Genomic DNA, 22,607 nt, shown 5'->3' with positions numbered 1-22,607 from the left:
ACACTCTTAACTGTACAGGTTTAAATTACTAGTGTTTCCATTTTATGCTTCATTAAGTATGCATTTTTGTCACAAAGGCTAAACAGTTAGACGCTACCTCTTTTGTGTCAGTGTGGGGTTTGAGTTACTTGGCTGCTGCTACAGTGCTTGCTACATTCAAGTGGTGTATGAGCAAAGAAGGATAAAGAGCAACGTCCTCATTACTACAACACTCCATTTTAGACGTGATCTGAGAAAAACGTCTTACCTGGTTGAATGATGATTTTATTAGCTACATTGTCTTTTTTTTTTTTTTTTTTTTTTTTTTTTTTTTTTTTTTAATTGGACATCTACAAGAAATGTGTAACTTTAAGTAACTTAACCTGTGTTTAGAAATGTTAGAAGCTATGAAACCTTGTCTGGGACCATTAGGCTTTAAAAATGTTACTTTGTTTTTCATCTGTGGTGTTTTGGGGGTTGTTTTTTTTATTCTGCTGTTTGAATGGTTTTACCTTTATACCTAGGTACCTGCACTCATGGAACAGCACCCTACTGTGCTAGGCACTATACAAAACAGATCTTCAGGGACTTAGACTATGAACAGGGCACAGTGGTTGTGTCAAATGGACTGCTTTCTTTAAAGCAGTGGTGTAACGTTGGTCAGGGTAGTAGAGTAGCCTGTAGTATCTTCATGCTAGAGTTGTAACTTTTTACTGCTGTGTTTTTGGGTACCTTGGCAAAACAGAGTTTTTGAGTACTAAAGTAATGATAGTGAAGTAGTTCCATGAATGTCTGCAAAGAGTTTCTGCCATTTGTGATGGACAACATCCAAGCAAGCGCAAACTTTTTGGAAGAAAAAATTAACAAACAAGCAATGAAGGCTGGTACTCTGCCTGAGGGTCGTTGCTTCAGCAGTAAATTGTAGAAGCTTAAGGTGAGCACAGGCATATCCTATTCAAAGAAGAGAGTGGGGCAGACAATGATAGAATCAATGAATATTATAGTCATAGAAATGCACAAAGAGAGATGTTTGCAAATGGCATTTTTGAATGAAGAAAGAGATTCTCCAGTTTTTCAAGGACACTGGACATTGAGATTAGGAGTCATAAGTGCCTTGCATAAAAGCATTAACTGTAAAACTAAGTGTGTTAATCTTATAGTAAACCAAGAAGCCTCAGTAAGGTGTGGGAGTATACTTGAAAATTCCCTATCTGTACCTACTTTTGCTTTAAAATTTTACCTTTTTTATCTTTTTCCATTTTCTTTTTCCTTCTTCTTAAGAAGGAAGTGTTAGTGTACTTCATCTCACTTAAAACTATTGTGGCATTCTTAGTTCATGTAGTACTTTTTCTGTTTGTTATAGTCTTAAATACTTACTGTTTTCTCTGCAAACTGTCAGTGTGTCTCATATATCAAACACAACTGGTTGTCCATTAATTGTTCCCACTGAAATGGTAATAAGAGGAGGAAGTTGAAGCAAAAAACAGCTGTATAGTTACACAATAGTTAAAGTAAAATGTTACTAAAAATGAGTATAGGCCATGAAAAAGTCACAAAAATTGGTAGTTCCAGTGCCTAATAATTTTTCAGGACATTCTTAGGAGCAAAATCGGCTTTCAAAAATACTTTGAGTCTTTTGGGTTTTTTCTTTTTTTTTTTTTTTTTTTGTGGATACAGCATTAGGAGCCAAAGACTGTTATTACTTGCTTCCTAGTTTGGCCTAGAACTTTACTCTTCAGAAAGAAGTAACATTTCTTTAGCCATTGTAATATGCTGTATTTGGTCAGTCAGTGAATGGATTCAAACCTGTACTGAAGGAAAAGTTTGATTTTTTTTTTTTTTCCTACTGCTGCTATGTAGTGCAGAGGAACTTCTTTTGTCAATTTTTGTTTGTTAGAGAGAAAATTAAGTACAGACCAGTTCCTTCAGATTACAATTAACTCTGTGTTTTCCTTTCTTTATTTAGCAAAATACTGGAGAGAGATCAGAAACTCTCAGTTGTTTTATAGTCTGTTTAAAAAATTTAAGGGTGTTTTTCAATTACAGGTACTCGGCCACCACTGATCAAAAATTTACCTAAGCCAATTGAGAGTTTAATGACCCGTTGTTGGTCCAAGGATCCCTCACAACGACCATCCATGGAGGAAATTGTTAAAATAATGACACACTTGATGCGGGTATAAAAATTTATTTTAAGTATTTTAATCATTTCTTAAACTATTAAGATGGGAAATTTATTTGCAAAAGGTGTGCCTTTCATCCCACTCCAAAGGTGGGCTTGCATGTTTTCTTTTGCCTCTCTCCTTTTGACAAAAATTATCAAACTATCGCAGTAGAGAAGGGAAATAATTTGTCTTTCATATATATAATTATATATACCCTCTTTGGAGGGGTATAATAACTCATAATGGATTTGAGAAAATAAACAAATAATCATAGGTGTATTTAATGTATTACTAAAAATAATTGCATTCATTTATCTTATAAATAAATTATTATAAATGTAATATATAATTTACACTTATAAATTATGAGGTAGTATTTAAATAATTTAAAAACAATTTTTAGTTACTTTTTTATCAAATAATTACTGTTTTTTCACAGTACTTTCCAGGAGCTGATGAACCTCTGCAGTATCCTTGCCAGTATTCAGATGAAGGCCAAAGCAACTCTGCCACTAGCACAGGTACATTTGTATAAGTTAGAGAAAAAGAACAGAAACATGAAATGATGCAGATAGATTATAAAGCACATTCTTATATTGATTTTGAACTCAAAATGGAAAAGATTTCCAAAATCTTAAGCATCAGCAGACCCTGTTTATTTTGTTAATACCTCATACCACATCATATTTAGTGTTCTCAGATGGTTCTGCTGAAGTGTACCTGTAACGAAGAAAAAGCTTTTATTATAAGCTGTCTCCAAATGCCCAGCTTTAATGTCTCCATTTTTTCCTCATGAACGTTGCTAGTAATTGACACCCTTTCACTTATATGTAATGTTTAGGAGTTGTCTATTTAAAATTCCTCACTATTCTTGAAAGCTGCGCCTGCTTTAAGTTGCAGTCTCCACAATTTAAACTTGCATTTGTTTTATGTTAAGATGCAGTAAATACAGTAATTTAAAATAAGTGCAAGAAAGATCACTAGAAAGGTGGATGGAACAAAATGTGGGCTAGACTTTCAGGTAGTCTCGCCCTCAGAGAAATCCTTTTAATAATAATAAAAAAAAGATCATTTAGTCACCTAATTGTTTAGACTACATTTTTTTCCACTTCAGTAGTTTTTAATCTTACATTTCTTCAGCTTCCTCTGCTTGGTCGGATTATTTTCTATCTCCAAAGAAATTGCTGGTTTTTTGGATAAAGCTTTACTGGCTACTTTGCAGCTTAGTGACCTTTATATTAACAAAATCTTTGCAGCTGTAGCATTTCACTGATTACTAGTTTACCTCTCAGCGTATGATTTTAAGACATAATTTATCACTTCAGACTGTGAATATGTATTGGCTGATACTTTTCAGGTATTTGTGCTCTTCTGTGGTTAATGATGGTCTTTGTCATTAATTGTGAATGACGTTGCTTCTTGTTGTGTTGTTAATATAACACCTACTCGTAACAATTTCAAAGAGAGATAAAGCTTGACTTCAGAATGTTATCACAGTATTTAGTTACATACTCTTTTTTCACTCCTCTTGCTTCTTATACTAATTGATCTGTGTCAGTCTTGAAACTTGTCTTTCATTAAAGGTTTTCAAAAGTGTTGCTTTAAAGGCAAGTTAGACTCCTGAGAGCTGTCCTGTGAAGAGATGCACTTCAGTATTTTTAGTGCACATTCTCAAGTGCTTTTCCTTGTTACTGGTTTCTAGGTTCATTCATGGACATCACTTCTACAAACACGAGTAACAAGAGTGACGCTAACATGGAACCAAGTGACTTCCAAGGAGCTTCTACCAATGACACTATTAAACGTTTAGAGTCAAAATTGGCACAGCAAATCAAAAATACAGCCAAGCAGCCGGTAAGCCAACATGTGCAATTTTGTACTATAGTAACAAAATGGACATGGGTAGACATAAGTGTTGTATCTGCTCTGAAACATGAGTGTTGTCATTCAAAACAGTGCAAAATTTGATCCAGTTAGTAATAGGAGAAGAATATGAAAAGGGATGGAAAAACGTTGTATGATTCCAAAAAGGTAAGCTGGAAGGCTCTAATAAGATCTCCAGTGAAATGTTAAATTGTTTATTTTATTTAAAGGGATTTATTCGATTAGAAAAATATGTTTGAAAATTGCTGCCTTAATTTATAACCAAAATATTAGTATGATGTGAAAGGATTAAACATTTAGGTGAATTTTGAAAATACCTTGGTTTATTTCAAGTAGAATGCAAAAATAAAAAGATTGTCTTATGACCATATTGGCCTAATTCTACTGATTTTTTTATCTGTGTAAAGTTAGATTATTTTCAAAGCTGCAGATATTTCATTCATATATACCAGTAAAAGTTAAATTATTGCCATTTATTGTGCTATAAATTTTAAATCTTGTCGCTTTTAAAATGCACATTATAGAGACATACTGGTGCATATTACGGACGGGCTTCTGCAGAATTTTCTTTTTACAAAATGTGACTGTTTGGATCACTGACAGGGTGATCCTGGCCGTTTGAGTTTGCCCCCATCTCGTGGGAGCAGTGTTGAGAGCTTGTCAGATGTTCGTGCCCGACCACCGTCAGCCCTTGTTTCCGGAGAAGCCAAAAGGATGAGTGCTGACATGTCTGAAATAGAAGCAAGAATAGCTTCCATCACAGGTAAAATTTAATGATATTTGGGGAGTAGACCAAGGAATTGGAAAGAAATAGGGAGGAAAATGTATAGTTTTACAGGAAGTTAAAAACAGTAACCATATTAAAATACTTAAGTTATTCATGTAGTCTTGATTGTCCTTTATTAATTGTGGGGGAGAAATGCCTTTATGTTTATGGTTGTACACTCAGCAAAACTGAGTATTTTAATTGAGTATTTTAAAGCTTTTAGAGATTTTGTTGAATTAGATTTTTACCTTTCTAAAAAATGCATTATGAGATTTCTAAATATTAGTCCTATTCCAAATGCACAACTTTCTCCTTTTTATCTGAAATAGTGTTATTCCATCTCTGCTAGCATAATTATTTATATAACATTTTCTTCGGGGTTGTCTATGATATTTTTGTAAAGAAGAGGTAGGTTTAAAGTTCAGCATGTTCCCAAATAAGTTTGAAAATCCACTTTTACAGATTTCATAACAAGGAACGTAATTAGATTTTATTCACCAGGTTAAGAGAGCATTGTCCATTGTTAAAAGAGAAGCTACAGGTGTTTTGCCAGGTTTCCTTCAGATATAAACTCTCAGTTCTAAACCTTAAATTTTTGAGAGAATTAGAGTTTATCTGTGAGTATAAATACCTGATTTTATGGTGAAAGCAATCTTGATTCATCCCAAAATAGTGAATTAATAAAAATGTGTACACTTGGCAAACACTTCCTTGTCTCTTTTCTTCATCAAAGATACTGTTCGTTAATCTACGTAAACTTCAGATTTTGAGTTTCATATGTGAAAGTTTTTTGTGTTATGGTATATAACCACAGATTTAAATAGTCAAACAAAACTACTTTGGTTAGTTCAGGGTTATTTAGCTGTTTGAGTATCTGTCTACCAATCTGAAAATTAGGGTAGTCGAGTAGCTGCAATTAATAAGGAATTACACATCAAAATTCTGGCTTTCTTGTGCACCATGGCTATTTCATTTTTGTTCTTCATTGTGTTATGATTACTCCAGGATCTTGTTTTACTAAATACTGAGGTACTGAAATAATATTTATCTTGCCCTAAATTCTTTTTACTTTCATGTTTTTATTTTAAAGCCTTATTCCAAAATCTGTCTTTTGTATTGTCAGTCTTTGACTGGATGATTGTGTAGCACATCTCACCCTGAATATCTCTAAAGGTTTCTTAACACAGAAGGCAGCTGTGTACTTACCTGGTAATAACACTATGCTGGTTTTATTTTAAAATTTGTCAGGACTCACTTTGGTCACTGACATTCGTAATGGAATTTTTTGACATTAGGAGAGATAACCTGGCCCTCCTTTGTACAAGCTTTTAATTTTCCTAGTTTGTCTTCTTTAAGTACATTTCTTTGAAATAATAATTACTATTCAGAATAATCAAAGGGGTTTTTGGTTTGTTTTTTTTTTTTGTTGTTATGACTGTTGGGTTTCTTTTTCTTGAAATAAAAGTACATACTTAGCATACTATTTTCAGTTTGGGGTTCTTCAGGTATTTTTTAAAGAAATCACTTCATGCAGTAGTGGACTATGAGAAATGAGGTCAAGCACATCTGACCGTAACTTTTTCAAAAAGAGATGAAACAGCACTATATTGGTTTTGGTTTCCTTTTTTAATCTTGTTAACTGTGTGACAGAAATAATATGCTGTGAACCTGAAAAAAAATTGCATGGCTGGGTGAGAATTGGGCTGTTGTTAAATCAGGTTGAAAATTATTTATTCTTGTTCCATCTTCCTCTAGATTAAATATAAGAGTAAATCATGTAATGCACATCACCATTACTTACTGAGATGAGTATGCTACAGTGTTCTACCTTTGGGAGACGTATTCAGATTTATCTCTAAATAGGACCTATTTATCTTAAACTACAGAAGTAGTAAAATAAGATTTTATTTCAAAGTTTATAATGTTTCTTGAACATGATTCAAAAATGAAAAAGCTGGTAGTGATATCCAGTTTTCAAAACAAAAAACCTTCACTAGTAAGACAAAAGAGTAACGGGCAGGAATGATTGTCAAATGTAATAAAAGGAAGCATTTTTTCAGAAATAGATGAAATTTGCTTTGAAAGGAGGTGATTTAAAGAACCAGAAGTACATAACTATTAGACATTTTATAAAATAGTTTGTACACAACACTAAAGAGAAAATCTTGGTTAAGTTCAGGCAGTCAAGATTTTTTTCTGAATGTACAGGTGAACTGAAATAATTTAATTTTTTCTCTGTTTGGATAATTACATTTGGTTTTCCCTTCTGTGTTGCCATGCTGCTTTCTGTGTTTGACTTTTGTGTTGCTAACTATAACTAATTACACCGTGTTGTAATGATGCCTAGTTCTGCATTTTTTGCTTTTTAACAGTTGCTTTACTATGTGTAAGCATGAGTGGAAGGCAATGCAGTTTATTCTGCATGACACATTTTTGCATGAACTCTAGTTTAACCAAGTATATGAACAATGCAGTATTAGGAATTTAATAATTTTGCTCTTGCCATTTTAGTGTTTTGCATGTGTATTGTATATGTGTATTTTTTCAGCCTATTCCAAGCCTAAACGAGGCCATCGTAAAACTGCTTCATTTGGCAACATTCTGGATGTCCCTGAGATCATCATACCAGGTATCGCAGACCAGGTGAACGGGTCAGTTGGTTAAGATGCCGGAATAATGATCAGACTGCTAAAATACTTCTTGCTCCAGTTGCTTTAGGGCAGGCCCAGAAATTATCCCACTAAATTTTTCATAATGCTTCTGTAAAGAGGAGCATCATATTTTATTACACACTTACTTTTATCAGTAAATGATTCAATCTTCTAATTCAAATTTACTTCTTCTGCTAAAGGACCTTTTCCTTTATGATCTTGATGTTCAGAATCTTCTTATAGAGCAAAACTATATATGCTGTCTTGTATTGCAGTACCTCATTTGGTGAAAATGGACCTACGTTGAAAAGTTCCTGTCTAGATAATTGTTTTGCCCTGATCTTTGTTGTGTTTGGGCTCCCATTTTTAATCAGATAATAGTAGAACAAAAAACTAAGATAAATTACGTACAGAATTTCAAATCCACATGATATTTGTGATTAAAACATTAATGCTTAGTCTGTGTAATTCTTATATTTGACTACATTTTTCCAGAGCTAAAATGTGTGTGCATGAGGTATTGCTGTTGTGTTTAAGTTAATGCAAACTAAAATTACTAGGAGAGGCTTCTGATAGGAAAAAAATTAATATGATCAGGCACCATGGATGATAATATCATTTGGGACTTTAATGAATAATTCTCATATATCCCCAGTCTATTTATAGTTAGTAGCATGTCATTTTTCTTTCTTTCATTTCATACTTCTCAAAGCCTAAAAATAATCATTCCCGAACTGTGATAGGCATACCATTAACAGTATGCAAGTCACTTCAAAATTATATGTCAGGGGCAGGAAGTGCAAGTGATAATACCTAGAAATCAGCTAAAAACTGTGGCACTCCTGTTCTAAATTGTGTCATCTGAGGAAGTTTCCTTGTAAATCTTGATATTGTTTGGTGTTATAAAGTTGAATGCAAAAGATAATTTTGTACAAAACTTTCAAATAACTTTATTGAGGTTACATTAAAAATACCAAATATGAAAAAGTAGATTCCAAAGATCAAGAGCACTCATGAAAAGAAAACATCTTTGGCATTGAGGCTAACAGATGGGCAAAAAAGTTTACTAGAGTAGCTTTCCACTGTAACTTTTAAGCAGTCCTGGCCTGCAGTGACATAAATGAAATCCTGAAAAAGCAAGGAAAGTGAAAGTGAAGACATCTGTCCAGGTTCAGTGTTAACTCATGATGAGAGCCTAGTAAATAAGCTCTGGAAGCTAATGAGTGCCTCTTGTCTGTGTACATTGTCTGCCCATAACACTGAGGCTTCCAAGAAACCTTGAAACTTTTAGGCAATAATGAAGAAGTCAGTGAAATAAAATACCATGTTGTTTTCACAAAATAGATTGTACCAGTCTATTGGTTTCTTAGTTAGGCAGAGGCAGTCATTAAACATTCTTCACCTGGTCTATTTTAATTGAACTTGACAGGATGGGAATTCCAAGGTAATTTGGAATACATATGAAAGGAATAGAAACCTGTAGGAATGAAAAAAGGTGTAGGGTTGGAGCAAGCATATTAATGAATTTTCTCAAAATTTACTCCTAAGGTATTTAAGTCAAGTGATTGATAATAAAATTCCCTGTTAAAGCTTTATCAGAAACAACTGTTCATTAAGAAGAGGATTAGAGTATCACATAGGGAGAATTTTGCTGCGACTGAGTAGAAATAGGGTGAAATCCAGGGTCATGTGCTAACAACAATTTCTGTTAATAAGATGACATGCATGCAGATGAATCTCAGGTAGTATGAGCCACGAATCTAATGTAGTTGTGAAAAACTGTGAAATCTTAAGGTTCATTTCCAGGAAAGATAAAGAAGCACTGACACTATTACTGCCCTTGTTGAGTTTGAATCAGGAATTCAACATACTGTTCTGGTCAGCCATATAAAAGAAACATACATGCACTGAAATAATATGAAGAAGAGTTACTAGGGTAAGAGCGGTATAGAGAGTATAAAAACAAATCTGAAACCATGGCTTTTTTTAGCCCACAAAATGAAAGCTGAGAATGAATAATTATTTTCTATAGATGAATCTGCAGCTAAAAACTAGGAAGAGAGAACTACTTAAGCTAAAAGACAGTATGGGCACTACAGAAAAAAATAGGTAAATTGTCTGCAAATGAATCCGGGCTTTGTATTTGAAGTTTTCTGGTTGGCAGAACAGCTTTCCAGTAATAATCCCAAAGCCAGAAAAAAATGAGATTAATCATTACATGCCAGAATGTGATCGTCTGCCCAGTAAATTAATTATACTCATCTGTGTATTTCTCACTTCTTTCCTCTCTCAGCACAAGGGTCTCAGTTTGGGCGTCTAAACACACTTTCCACTGTCTAGACCCCTAAACTTCCAAGACCCCCAAACTGTCACCACCATCTCAATCCCACCCAGTTATGTTCCATACTACTTCTGCCACAGACCTGGCTCCTCCGAACTTCCCTGGTCACGTCCCTCGATAGGGCGAGCAGCTCGTCCCTGTCCTTGGAGCCGCACAAGTGCCGGTCTGTGCTGCTGCCTGGAGTTGTGCTGAGCACATGGTAGAGCAGCTGCTGCCCGAAGAGGGGAGGCACCAGGCAGGCATGTTACCGTGAGTCAGCTGCTTTGGGCAGGGCTATTTTGGAAGTATGAGTACTACATCTGCTATCATTGGGGGTTTTCGTAATGTGTTGCCTCAACTGTATTTCGTCCATGAACTGATTATGCTACCAAGGTCGTAAAACACATGTTTTTATCAATTAAAGGTAAAATATTGGCAGGCGGGGAAGTTTTTAGAATATATTTGCTCTTCTTTCTAAATAAGTACAGTAAAGGTGACTAGAACTATTTGTTCATTTAAGATGTTATTTTGTGTTACTAGCTTACAAAAATTAGAAACAGAAAAATGGATCAAATAATTCCTCCTTTGTGTAACAATTTAGCAAATGAGTTTGCAGTCGTGGTATCCTGCAACCAGATAGCCTAGTGACTAGGCTAATTCTTTTTTTTTTTAATTTACAGTATGTATAATACAGGTTATAAGCATCAACTTTATTTTTATATGCATATATATATTTTAAAAATCCTAGTAAGTACAAAAGGTTTAAGTATCTTTATGTTTAAAGAAACAAAAGAAATATGAATTCTAGGTTTTTGTACTTTTTTGATAGAAACCATTCAAGCAGCATCTAGCAAATATACCTACAAGTACAGCCTTCTCTTCACTGGCAATGTTAGACATCTCGTGCATTTAGCATGTGTACATTTGGCTTTGTAATTTTGTCATCTGAAACTGTGCCACAGCGTTACGATTTTTATAGCATTGACACTGCATAAATGATTACTCAAGATACACACATTTTGTAGAGGGTCTTTAGAAGGTGGATAGGAATTATGGATGCTGTAGGTCTGTAGTTTTTCTATGTACTTTTAAAATCAGTATATGCCAGAAATCCCACCCTTGTCTTCCCAGATCACTTCATTTTTCTGGAATTCAGATCAATGTTTTAACTTCTTCAAAATGTCTTGTACCATTGTTACAGTCACTGATCACCCTGCACTGTGATAGAGCCTTGAGCCTTGTAGGTGTGTAAAGCAAAGAGAGGACTGTGAGTAAATAAGAAAGTGTAAAAGGAGACGCAAGTATCTGCTAAAGGGCAGGGAGAAGAGGTCATAGCTGGTCTGGATATTTGGCGGCCGGGTGGGGGTGGTGATCAAAAGCTTTAATAAGTTGTAGAATTTATTTTTGCCTGCAGTATGTGGGGCAGGACATGATGGAAGTTTCCTGTTCCTTTAGAATTTAATTTTAGAAAATAAACAACACTATGTGAAATGGGTTTTTCTGAGGCCACGAAGTATTTTTGTGACATTCGCTTTTTAATCTTAAAATCCTGTAAACCACCAAAAGCTTGATACTGTGCATCAAGTTACTGTGGATTAACTTCTGTCCATATACAAATCTCTTAGTTTTATAATGACAAAAAAATGATTTTTAAATGGACATAGAGGTAAGAACAAGATCAAAACTGGGAGAGGAAAGCATAAAGAAGTAGCTGTGATCTTTTCAAATAACTATTTTCTGTTGTGTTGTATAGTATATTTTTCAATTGAAATTTGTCTTGAATCTGGAGCAATAAGTATTTGTTGATTTATAGTCTGTTTCTGCCTTGTCGAAGCTATTTGCCAGATGTCTGCAGTAGTTACACTAATTAAAATGGCATTGCCTAGTAGAGCTTGCTCTTCCCTCATGCTACTAACTTGAAAATATTTCATTTAAAGGTGTTCATTTTTTACAACACAGTAGTTTTGGCCCCTCTTTCCTTCCCCCCCCACCCCTTCACTTCCTGCAAGGCATTTTCTTTTCTTTCTTGCACCCCACCCTGATTATTTTAACATTTTGGCAGCCATGTTCTAATATTTCAGCAACACATGTGCTGGGTTCTTTAAATTCACAAATGTTGCTAATCTGAAATGAGAATTTCAGATATTTTTGCAAGCCTATTTCAGCTGAGCTAATTTTATAACAATGTTGTTGAATGAAATGTGCACATAATTTTGTATCAGTCGTGGGTGGATCACACATATCTTGAATATTGAGATGAGCTGTGGCAGCCAGATGAAGTATCCACAGCACAGAATTCTATTAAATGTATAATCTTGCTTGTTAAATGATTATGTAGTGAAAAAGTTCACTGCAAATGAACAAGTTCAGACATTTTGACATAGATTTGTCATTCACAAGATCCCTAGTATCAAAGAATTTAACACAACTTAGCCATTGTTGCTTAGGTAAGTATATACTTTCCCTGAATTTCAGAAGCAAAAGATCAGGACCACAGAACAGTTGCAATCCAAATCCATTTGTAGTCAGAGTGAAAAGTATATTCCTGTTCTAGAATCCTGCTTGATTTTCTTATATGCTTGTTTCTTATAGTACTTTCTATAAATTTTAAAACGTCATGACAAACTGATAAAGTGACGCTAAAAATTTTGTATTGCTGTTTTGTGTTAGTGTGTTCCTAAGTGTAATAGTACGTATATTTAAAAACTTAAAAGCTTATTAAATATATCAATCAATATTAAATACTCTTACATTTTTGTAGTAACTGTTGCAATTCAAAACACGTGTTGGGATAGGCTTGGAGTCGTGGGAATGATGCTGAATGAGAAGTATCTAAAAGGTCAGCAATGTGATGCCTTTTGCAGGGCTTTGAGTGAGCTGTGTTGGTAGCCGAGTGCAGGGCCGCTGGGCGAGGGGCTGCCACGGCTGCAGTACGTGTTTCAGATGCTCCCCTCCAGTAGCAGAGTTACGTAATGCAGAGCTAAGAGCAAGAATTTTGAGCATTGTCAGCTGTTACTCAGGACATTTTGGTGTTTCCTTTTGGACAGCTGACCTGCTCTCAAGAGATAATATAAACAATCACTGTAATAAAAATCAAAGTAGCTGGGGAGATTCTGTTGCATAATCTCCTTTTATATTTAAGGAGATTTTGTTTCCTGAAAATGCCTTTGATTGCGTGTCAGTGCTAAAATTTAAACTGTTTTATGTAGCTGTCACTGGTGGATAATTGCGAACAGGTGGAAGGAGAAGAGGAAAAGATTACAGCATTGTGCTTCATAGGTTGATGGTGAGATGTGATTTAGCTGAACGGTCCCCTTTTCACACTTCTCAGAGCATGAGAATAGGACGTAGTTTTATTCCTCTGAAGGAGATAGGAGACCAGAAGGAAGCGCTTTCACTTTAGTTTTCTTGAGAGGAGCAGCATACAGGCAGAAGTCCTTGCTGTGTTCCTTGAGCAAGCCAAAGAGCAACAGGTTAAAGCTGGCAGCCTGTTATCTTCGCGGTTTAGCTTTTAGAAATCCCCATAACGTAACGCACTTGAAATAGATGTCGTCATCAGCTCCTGCCCCAAGTACTAAGCCTGACCAAATACATGTGACAGAAGATGGTGGAGTAGAGTGCAGCAGCTATTCATGTGGTAGGAGTGGTTATTGTATTAGGGTATACTTTTTGTTGACAGGCCAGCATGTTTTGAGTTAAAATTCTGCAGCTGTCTCTCTCTCCCCCTCTCTGACTTTGTCTCTGTGGATTTGTACAAATTCCAAGCTCCTCTGCAACAGTCGCACCCTTCTTATTTAGTTCTGAGTATATTTCACTGGTTTGTTTTTGTTTTGTTTTTTTCCCAGCAGGAAACGGACAGCAGAGGCGCAGATCCATTCAAGATCTTAGTGTTGCTGGAACAGAGTCCAGTCAGGTAATGTCCTTCTCATCTCTTCTTTGCCTTTCAGCAAAGTCAGCACCAAATCTGTACTTGGGAATCGATCTGGAACTCTTCACATTTGATGCTTTCATAGGAATGATGTGGAAGCTTGGCAGACTATAGTGTTGTTTGTATTGCACTGAAATGAGATGCTGTGAGGGTAACTATGAATGAGCTCTAGATGGAGAAGCATTTTCTGTATAGCTTATGCAGTATTTATCGGTTTTATGTACACATGTTTTTTGTGTACCGCCTAATTCGGCTGAGAGCACATGTTACACAGGAAAGCCTTTTTGTTTCTCTGTATGTAGAAAACAGTAGTAATTACTACTTACTGTCTAAAACAGTTATATATAGACTCACTTTCTGCATGAAAATAAAAAGCATGTGCATCAGTATCATAAATGTTATTTAATAGCAATCTCTGAATCCTGAATAGTAAATTACAGAAATATCTTTCTATTTCTTGTGAAAGGTTTACAGCAGAGTATTGTCACAAAGTTATGTTTAAAAAAAACACTATTTCAAAAAGATATTTTATAATAACATAGCTATTTGTCTGGTATTGTAAATGCCCTGGTAACAGAAACAGTGGTATGCTACATAATATGCTCCTAGTTTCATTTCAATTTTAAATGAGAAAAGTATAGCTAATGCTTCATTCAGATGTGTTTATTTTCTGGTTTTGATTGCTTCAATAGTTCACAGAGGCTATTTGGTACTTAGTGTGAATTAGCAATTTTGAGATCCCTAGTATTATTTGAATGTGGGATACTGGTGCTTAGCATATTCATCAGGTTAATCAGGTTTCCATATTAAACAACCTACTACAATAATCTCAAATAGGTGGTAATTCTTGGGGAGTGTAATTACCAGGGAGATAACCTTTGATTTTTCTTCAATTCTGTGGAGTGTGATAGCCACAGAAACCTCATCAATCCTGTAGGTATTAGTAAATTTACTATGTACGTCTATCAGAAAATAACAAGTCTGAAATACATTTTATTATCTTCAGAGAAGACAGGTTTGTTAGAAAGAAATTAATCTGCAAAATTTAGGGAACAATGTAGCCTATTCAGTTAATTGTAGAATTAAAATTATTCAAGACTTGGGGGAAAAAATTGTGACAATACATCAGTTATACCAAATTGTGCTGATTGATGTATGAATATATTTAATTACAGCTTTTGTATTTGAAAGTTTTCATTCTGTTCATTTTAATGAATGGTTAATATTTCAGATTTTCATCATTTGCTTCATATCTTAGTAACTGTTATAATAATCTTTCTTAGAAAGCTGTTTGACTACTTGTATGGATGTTCTAGCTAAATTGTTCTTGTGAACAGAAGGATACAGAAGTTTTGTTTTATGTTTACCTCACCAATTTCTCATGTGGGTCTATAGAAGAACCAGTCACATTTTACTTTCTTGGTTCTGATAGTGTACATATTGGAAATGTAAGTGGAAGAATTACAATTGTCTGTTGCTCTCCTGCAGTTTCTTTGGAAACATTATGGTAAAATCTGGAAAACATAGTATTTTAACAGGCATGAAAACTGCAGTTTCAAAGACATTGTTGCACTATCCGTATAAACAAGTAATGAATTTTTATCCCCTTTTTGATGGGAGGAGAGATAGAGAAGTCCACTGAAACTAATGCTAACTTTTGATGTACACATGCTTGTATATTAAAAAAAAAAAAAAAATTGGAAAACCATGAGGAATCAAAGCACAATGGAATTATGGCTAAAGACTTAAGATTCATCTGTATGGGTTTCTATAGCTCTAGACCTCAGTGCCTTGATTTTTTATTAGAAGTTTTGAACTGCTATCTCTCTAAGCAATCTACAAGCTAAAGCAGAAAAAACATCTGACTGGCATATCTCTGGTCAGTTTATCCAGTCTCCCCATATGCACTATACCATATATAGGGTATCCTTTCTAATGTGAAAATCCCCTTCCCCCTCCCTCCCTTCATTGCAAACATCCTTCTTCCCTGCATTCCATTCTCCCTTACACCCACTCTGCAGCACAGCCTTCTTCACCAAGCAGCCGTGGCCCTGCGTGCCTCTGCTCCCTCACCCAGGCTGGGAAAGGCCCTATCCCACTCAAGCTGAAGGATTGCCACGGTGTCTCTTTTCTAGCTTTTAACTATTTGACACAGTAAAGCTGATCAGAAATATTTTTATTGAACATATTTTTCCTGAAAATTGCTGCTGTGTCAATAGAAAATGATTCTAACTACTGGGTTTTCATTAGAAAGGTTTTTCCAATTCAGAATGGAATTTTTCTTAAGGTGAAGGAAAACACTAATATTGGATATAAATATTCAAATACATGTGTATATAAGATTAATTAATATACAATAAAAATATATACTCTATATATATATATAAACATACAATAAATATTTAATAATACATATACCAAAGTTTGTGTGCTTACCTGAAAGGGGTAGACCAAGACTCTTGTCTTCCTGTGTGCCTGTTTGTCTATTTTAATTTAACTGTGTGTTTTATGATTGTATGTCTATTTTATTTCTGCGTGCTCTTAGAAGAATTTTTTGTGTGGCTTGAATGGCTGATGATTACTATGTTTATGTTGTTGAGACACTTACTGCTCTTACTGTTTTTCTCAACAGTAGACACTAATAGTGCTTTACTGAAGGTTTTACTACTCAGCATCAACAGTTTAGATAGGAAGATTTGCTAGGTGAAAGGTTTTCCATCTTTGGATCAGCTGTTGGAGTGATTTTGTGTTCAGAACATGTGTTTAGGTCTGAATTTTCACAGATTATAGTGCTGGGGGACTTTAGACTGGTCCTTACTCCAAGTGACATGAGCAGCCCTGATGCAACTGTTCCTTCTAAAGTCAAATGCTACATTTTCCTTTGTTTCTGTCTCTATACTGTGATTCTCTATTAATATCTTCTCTTTTTTTTGCACTGAATTCTTTCTTGTGCCTATTCCCTGTACATGCACTTTAAAACATTTTAGTACGTCCTCTGTCTAGCACTGTTGCTCTTGCTTTAACACCTCTGTGACACAGAAACAGATGTGCAGACTCTGAACTGCAACTAGTACTGTTTTTGGGAACTTAAAGGAACACAGCAAATTGCTATTTATGCTGCATGCAGTCTTTACAAAATTTAATGTTTTATACAGATACTGAGAAACATATCTGGCATAATGACTCAAGATCTGCAGGTTGTGATCAGATACCCAGTGCGGTATCTTTCTCCTTCCTGTGTATCTTTTATTGGTTTGGTTGTTTTGGTACATCATCTTTCACAGTACTACCATAAATACCAAAACTACCTGCTACCTCTTTTAAACATTTTTTTTGTTCTGTTTTGGTATTGTTGGTATTTTGGGGGAGAGGGGATGTCATAACTGTTGCTGGGCCTTCGTAACTCTTAAAGTTTACTTTGAAGTGAAAAAAATTAATATATTAAAGAAAACTATGTACTGACATGAACAGTTGAGAAGCAAGGTCAGAATGTACATGCCCACATGCATGCAAGCTAAGTGGGATAATTTGGGGATCTGATATTATACAGATGAATCATTCTGTCCGTGAGATTGTGAAATTTGTCACAGATGTACATTCGGGTTTTTTTCTCCCCTTTCACAGCAAGATAAAATTCACAGATGAGATGAGGAAACAGGACTAGTAACGATGATTTCTTTAAATTGTGTTGCGTATTTAAATTAAACTTCAAGGGGGTTATTCCTCAGAGTGTGCCAGCTTTTCAAGACTGCAAGTCTTTGAGAAATGGAAGCTAAGAATGCCTTGTGGGTTTGACCACCTGGCAAAGACGATTTGAGAGTAACCTGCTAGCGAGTCTGGAGGAAGCAAGGATGAAGGGGTAGCAGAAACTGATTGCTAAAGTACAGACACTGGTTTACCTGTCAGAGGGGCTGCCATCCAGGAGACCTAAAGTATCTCACTCAACATATGCTCAAACACTGTAATCTCACCTGTGTTCAGTCTGGGGAACTTCTCTTCAGCTTTGTAGTGCTTTTTAGGTATGCTTCAGATGTGATTCCTTCATTTCTATATCTACTGAATTTCATGTAAATAGTGATATCAAGGAAATATTTTTTGGTTGATGGACCAAAACAATCTGGTAAAGCACTGAGTAGTTACTGTAACCAGAGTATTTCTCAGGTGCCCTTCACTATCCACTATAGATACTCAACAACTCTCTTTTTGCTTAAAGGACTTAAAAGCTGTTACAAGTGCTTTCTCTATTTTCTAATCTTTTACGTCAGCAGGGTGTGTTTATCATTCATATCTGAGGACATTAACAGTAAGCTCGACAACTTAAACCTTACTTAATGACAACAAAGACTCCAACACAAAAGATTTTTCAAATCTGTCATCTCAATAATATCCATCAGACTATTTCTACAGTTTAATGTCCTGTTTCTGGCTGTTAACATAAAACACAAAATGCTTAATAAACATTGCAGAAGAAAGACTATGCATTTGAAATAATGGATCTTTCAGTGTGTAGAATCTTGTTATTCTTTGAATCGTTACTTGGCTGAAATCCTGAATTTTAAAACTTAATTTAAAGTAGGATATTTGGAAACAGTCATGAAGAAATATAGTTTCTAGTTAACATATATTTGAGTGCTTCTTTTGAAAAATTGAGTCATTTAATGAATCATTTCATGATAAATACGTCACCTTGAAAATAGTTGTATTTTAATAGCATCTTTTCTTTTTACTTCATTTTTTTCTGAGAAACTTGGCTGGGGCTTATAGTCTTAAATCCTTTACTGTGTTAATTTAATGTCACTGAGGGGATAGGTGAAATAGAAACATATGTATTGCAAATAACATTTCTGAAAAAGCAGCTTAGTAGAATAATGAAATGTGTATTATGTTTTTGTGCTTTGGTAAACAAAAGGATTGGAGGAGTCAAAAAGTACATGAAAAAACATCCTTCAGAATTTCGGTTTAGTTCTTAATTTGCTTCATGAGGGAGAAGGTACTCATTTTCTGATTGATGTGCTTCAATTGATTGATCCTTTTTGATTAAGCTCTTTTTTCAAGTTTTCTGACGATTAATCACATAACCTCTGAGTTAACAAAAGAACCAGAAGAAAACTGTAGATTAATACACAGTAGTCTAGTGCAGCTACTAAGCTGTATTCCTTTAATTGAATGTAGTTCCATTCACTGATTAAACATTGGAAACAAACTTTATTTCTTCCTTATGTTGTGGAGCTGCTAGATTTCACTGAATGATGGTGTGAAAATTACTAGGCATATTGTCATGATTTTCTATAAAGATCTTGAACACGTTGTTCAGCATTGCTTTTTATTATGCTGAATAGCAAAATTGTATCCATTTCTTTTACACAGTAAAGGAGAAAAAATGGGGATGAAATTATCCCTGCAATGCATGTAAAGTTGATGAAACCGTTAGGAGAGCATTCAGGGTAAAAGCTTGGGGAGGGAGAGCATTTTGGAGGATTATAGGTTCAGATTTCTTCAGCTTTTTTTTTCTTCGTAATGAACTTCTCAAAAAATCTTCTGTTAACTTGTCATTTCATTTTATTTTGTCATTCCAGGAGAGTAGAAACAGCAGTAGATCATCTAGTCCTAGTGTGAGAATGATCACTACCTCGGGACCAACCTCTGAAAAGCCAACACGTAATCCATGGACACCAGATGATGCAGGTAATCCTTTGTCCATTACTTAATATTTTTGCCGGTAAAAAAATGAAAATATTTATTTGGTTGTGGTGTGGGGTATGTGTTCAGATATAAATAAAAGTAAGCAATGAAGATCATGATTCTTTCAAGTTCTGCTTAAATCCAGTCATTACATTAGTGCCTTGTTCTTCACATACACTTTAAGAATGCCTTTTTATAGACTGTTAAGTTACGTGAACTTGTAAGCATTTTGCTTTTAAGAAAGTACTGTACACTACAGTGGTAGTAATATTTAATGAAGATCTTGTTAGCACCGGTTTTTTACTCTAGTGTGGTTTTGGGGAATTAGGGGAACAGACATCTTGGAACGTTTTAGTCTTGTCCATTTGTATTTTGAATGCACATTTAAAGATTTCATTGCCCAGACATCTGGAATTAAATGTTATGCAGGTGAGTATCAGCTGGAGTAGGTTACTTCTATCTTTCATCTCTGTTGTGATTTTGCTTATGCAGAATGTAAATGAGCACACAAAATTACTGGTTTTAAATGAACTAATGTGTCTGCAGAAACATTGTAAATACTTCTACTGTAGCATCACTGTTCTTTTGTTATGAAATAGGATTAAGAATAAAGATAATTGAATAGTTCAATTTGATTTTAAATGTCAATGCATTCTGTTATGGAAACAACCAGTACTGGACTGCAGGAAAACAATGGATCCCCACAAATTCCTTTTTAGAATATAAATAAAAACTACATTTTTGTTATGGAAATGTACGTGTTGAATCTTAAACTTAGTCTCAGATTCTGTAATCTTTTTCTTGTGATCCTTTTCATCTGGATGATCAGACATTTTCTGTAACCACCTGCAAAGTGGAAACTCATGTGGTGACTGACTCTTGCATGACCATATATAAATATATACATAAATATGTATGTATATTTGCACACTTGTATTTTACCAAATGTAAGGTAATTATGTAAGATGAACTTTTTTTCCCCCGTGTTTGTGGGAGGACAACACACTCCTGTGTTTCACTTCTCTATTTTCTTCTTTCTGTCCTTTGTTGCTTTGCCTGACCACAGTCAGTGCTTGTCACTCATAACTTCCCCAAGCCTTTGCCCATTGCAACAGCCCACCCTGTGCCGTCTTGTGCAGCATGGATCCCGAGCTGCTTTAGGCAGTGAGCACTAATGGGAATTGCTGCCTCACATCGGAAGCAAGCTCTTACCCAGTCAATAGTTCATTGGGACCTGAAAATTGCATATCATAAGCCAGTGCAACAAAAGTTTGTGCCAAGTTTTTGGTCTTAAATGCAGCACAGCACTGGAGCTAAAAGTCAGGTCTGTTTTCTGGCCCACAGAAATCACTCTCCTTATACTCAGGTAAATACAGAATGTGCCACATGTATACTTTTTCTTGCTAGGTTTATGTAGGCCATGCACAAAGAATTGTTCAAATTTCTGAAGAGAGAAATAATTTTGGTTTTCTGTAAAAGATGCTACTTTTATAATTTAGTGAAGCAAAGTGTTAAAACAAGGATGCAGCCAAATCTGGTCAATCAAGGAAAATTTGCAGTTCTGTGACATGGTGGTGAAACACTCAGGAATGTCATCCGAAGTATTTACATGTATTGATGTATTTCTGAAGCATTGCAATGATTCCTTCATTGTAGCAGTATTCATATATGACAATAGTCTAATGTAGGGAAGGACTTCTCATGTTGTTTGCATTTAAGATACCATGGTGATTAAGTCTCTGGTTTTAGGGTTGTTTTCTTTTTTTTTTTTTTTTTGTTTTTACCACCTTCCAGTTTCCTTACAAGCATACACTTAACTACTTTTTCTCCATTCCCACCCTCTTATTTCTGTTTCCTTTTGAAGCTGCTCTTGGAAATAGCATAGTCTTTGAGGGCAACACCTTAGTTTCTCTACCACGACTACTCTGTGGCAGGTGCTTTTGGGGTATGGGTAAGCAGCCCCTTTTTTTTCCCACCTACCCTTCTCCATATAATCCTCTAGTAGCAATTATGCGGCTGTAAAATCAGTAGTTTCTCCGTGTGTCTTTACTCCTGTGTCTCTTAAAGCTTAACAGTAACCTCGTGATCCCCAGATTGTGGGCTACCAAAAGATTTCAGGAACATACTAAATCTGGAATGAAAGCTCTAGAGAAATCCAGAGTAACGGCAGTGTAAGAAGAGAGCAGCCATGCCCAGGAGACGGATTGGTTATTGGGTTCCTTGCTACTTACAAAGTATCTATACAGAGCAGAGGAGATGCCCTAGAGCATGTTGTGAGGAAGATACTTAGAGACCTCACTGGGAGCAGGTTTCAAAACTGAGCAGGAGGTTGTGCTTATTTTACTTTGGCAGAGCTGATTTGCACAGCTTCTAATTTTAAAGTCATTAGATGCATGGGCTGGCTGGCTGATCCTTCATAAACAAGAATGAAATGGCAATTTTTTTATAAACAGAAATGATTGCAAACTGTACAAAAATAGTATTTTTAAAATCTGTGTGCTGTTACATGGCTTCTAGAAATGTAGGTTGATAACCATAATTTTTATTTCTTCTTGATGTGATAGACCATACTTTTGATGTTCTTAACTATCAGAAAAACAAAATGATTCATCTGCCTTGGGATTGGAACGCTGCTATTTCCATCTGCCTATCCACATTCAGATTGTGTATTGTGAAATTACTTAGAATTCTTGTTTTTATCCTGTAAGAATAGAATTAACTCTTGAAAATACATTAACATTTTCTTGGTATTGTTACAGAGACCAATGGGTCAGATAACTCCATCCCAATGGCATATCTCACATTAGATCATCAGTTACAGGTAATAAATATACACTTCATTAGATTCTCAAGTTTGCATTTTATTCTAACGTGTGACTTTGGGGCTGCAAAATATAGTGCCACATATCTACCTGGGTTTATGTTCTGTCTAATTTTTGACCAAGGCTAAAAAAATATATTATGTAATCTGAGATTAGTTGACTCAGGTTTGATCAAGCTATTAAAAACAAGCCCTGGGAAACATGATCCCTAAAACCAAATGTAAGCTGAGTTTGACTGTCAAAATAAGACATTATTTGCTTCAGTGTTACTGAATCAAATTGTTGTATACACTTTATTTTTTATGTGTGGGATTAAACACTGCTTTGATTTTTGTGACAAGTGTCAGATTAAAAACTTCAGATTTAAGTAAACCTTGACATTGGTGCAGTAATATTTTCCAGGGCATGGT

General features: G+C 35.1%; 1 protein-coding gene across 7 annotated transcripts in view; it reads left to right on the top strand.

The window, feature by feature from the left end:
* MAP3K7 (mitogen-activated protein kinase kinase kinase 7) overlaps positions 1-22,607 on the top strand; it is a 48,069-nt gene that overhangs the window by 20,056 nt on the left and 5,406 nt on the right. The window contains exons 8-16 of one of the 7 annotated variants that reach the window (XM_048296076.1): positions 2,026-2,156; positions 2,584-2,665; positions 3,847-3,998; positions 4,632-4,791; positions 7,343-7,423; positions 13,614-13,678; positions 19,270-19,378; positions 21,240-21,326; positions 22,135-22,196. In XM_048296076.1, the coding sequence (XP_048152033.1) occupies positions 2,026-2,156; positions 2,584-2,665; positions 3,847-3,998; positions 4,632-4,791; positions 7,343-7,423; positions 13,614-13,678; positions 19,270-19,378; positions 21,240-21,326; positions 22,135-22,196 (929 nt within the window). Of the gene's footprint in view, positions 1-2,025; positions 2,157-2,583; positions 2,666-3,846; positions 3,999-4,631; positions 4,792-7,342; positions 7,424-13,610; positions 13,679-19,269; positions 19,379-21,239; positions 21,327-22,134; positions 22,197-22,607 lie in introns of all 7 variants that reach the window. The other 6 variants (XM_048296075.1, XM_048296077.1, XM_048296078.1 and 3 more) reach the window with 6 other exon arrangements.

The sequence above is a fragment of the Corvus hawaiiensis genome, chromosome 3 (assembly GCF_020740725.1).
Source record: "Corvus hawaiiensis isolate bCorHaw1 chromosome 3, bCorHaw1.pri.cur, whole genome shotgun sequence".
NCBI classification, from domain to species: Eukaryota; Metazoa; Chordata; class Aves; order Passeriformes; family Corvidae; genus Corvus; species Corvus hawaiiensis.
The sequence above is the reverse complement of the archived record's forward strand: the minus strand, read 5'-3'. Positions and strand labels throughout refer to the sequence as shown.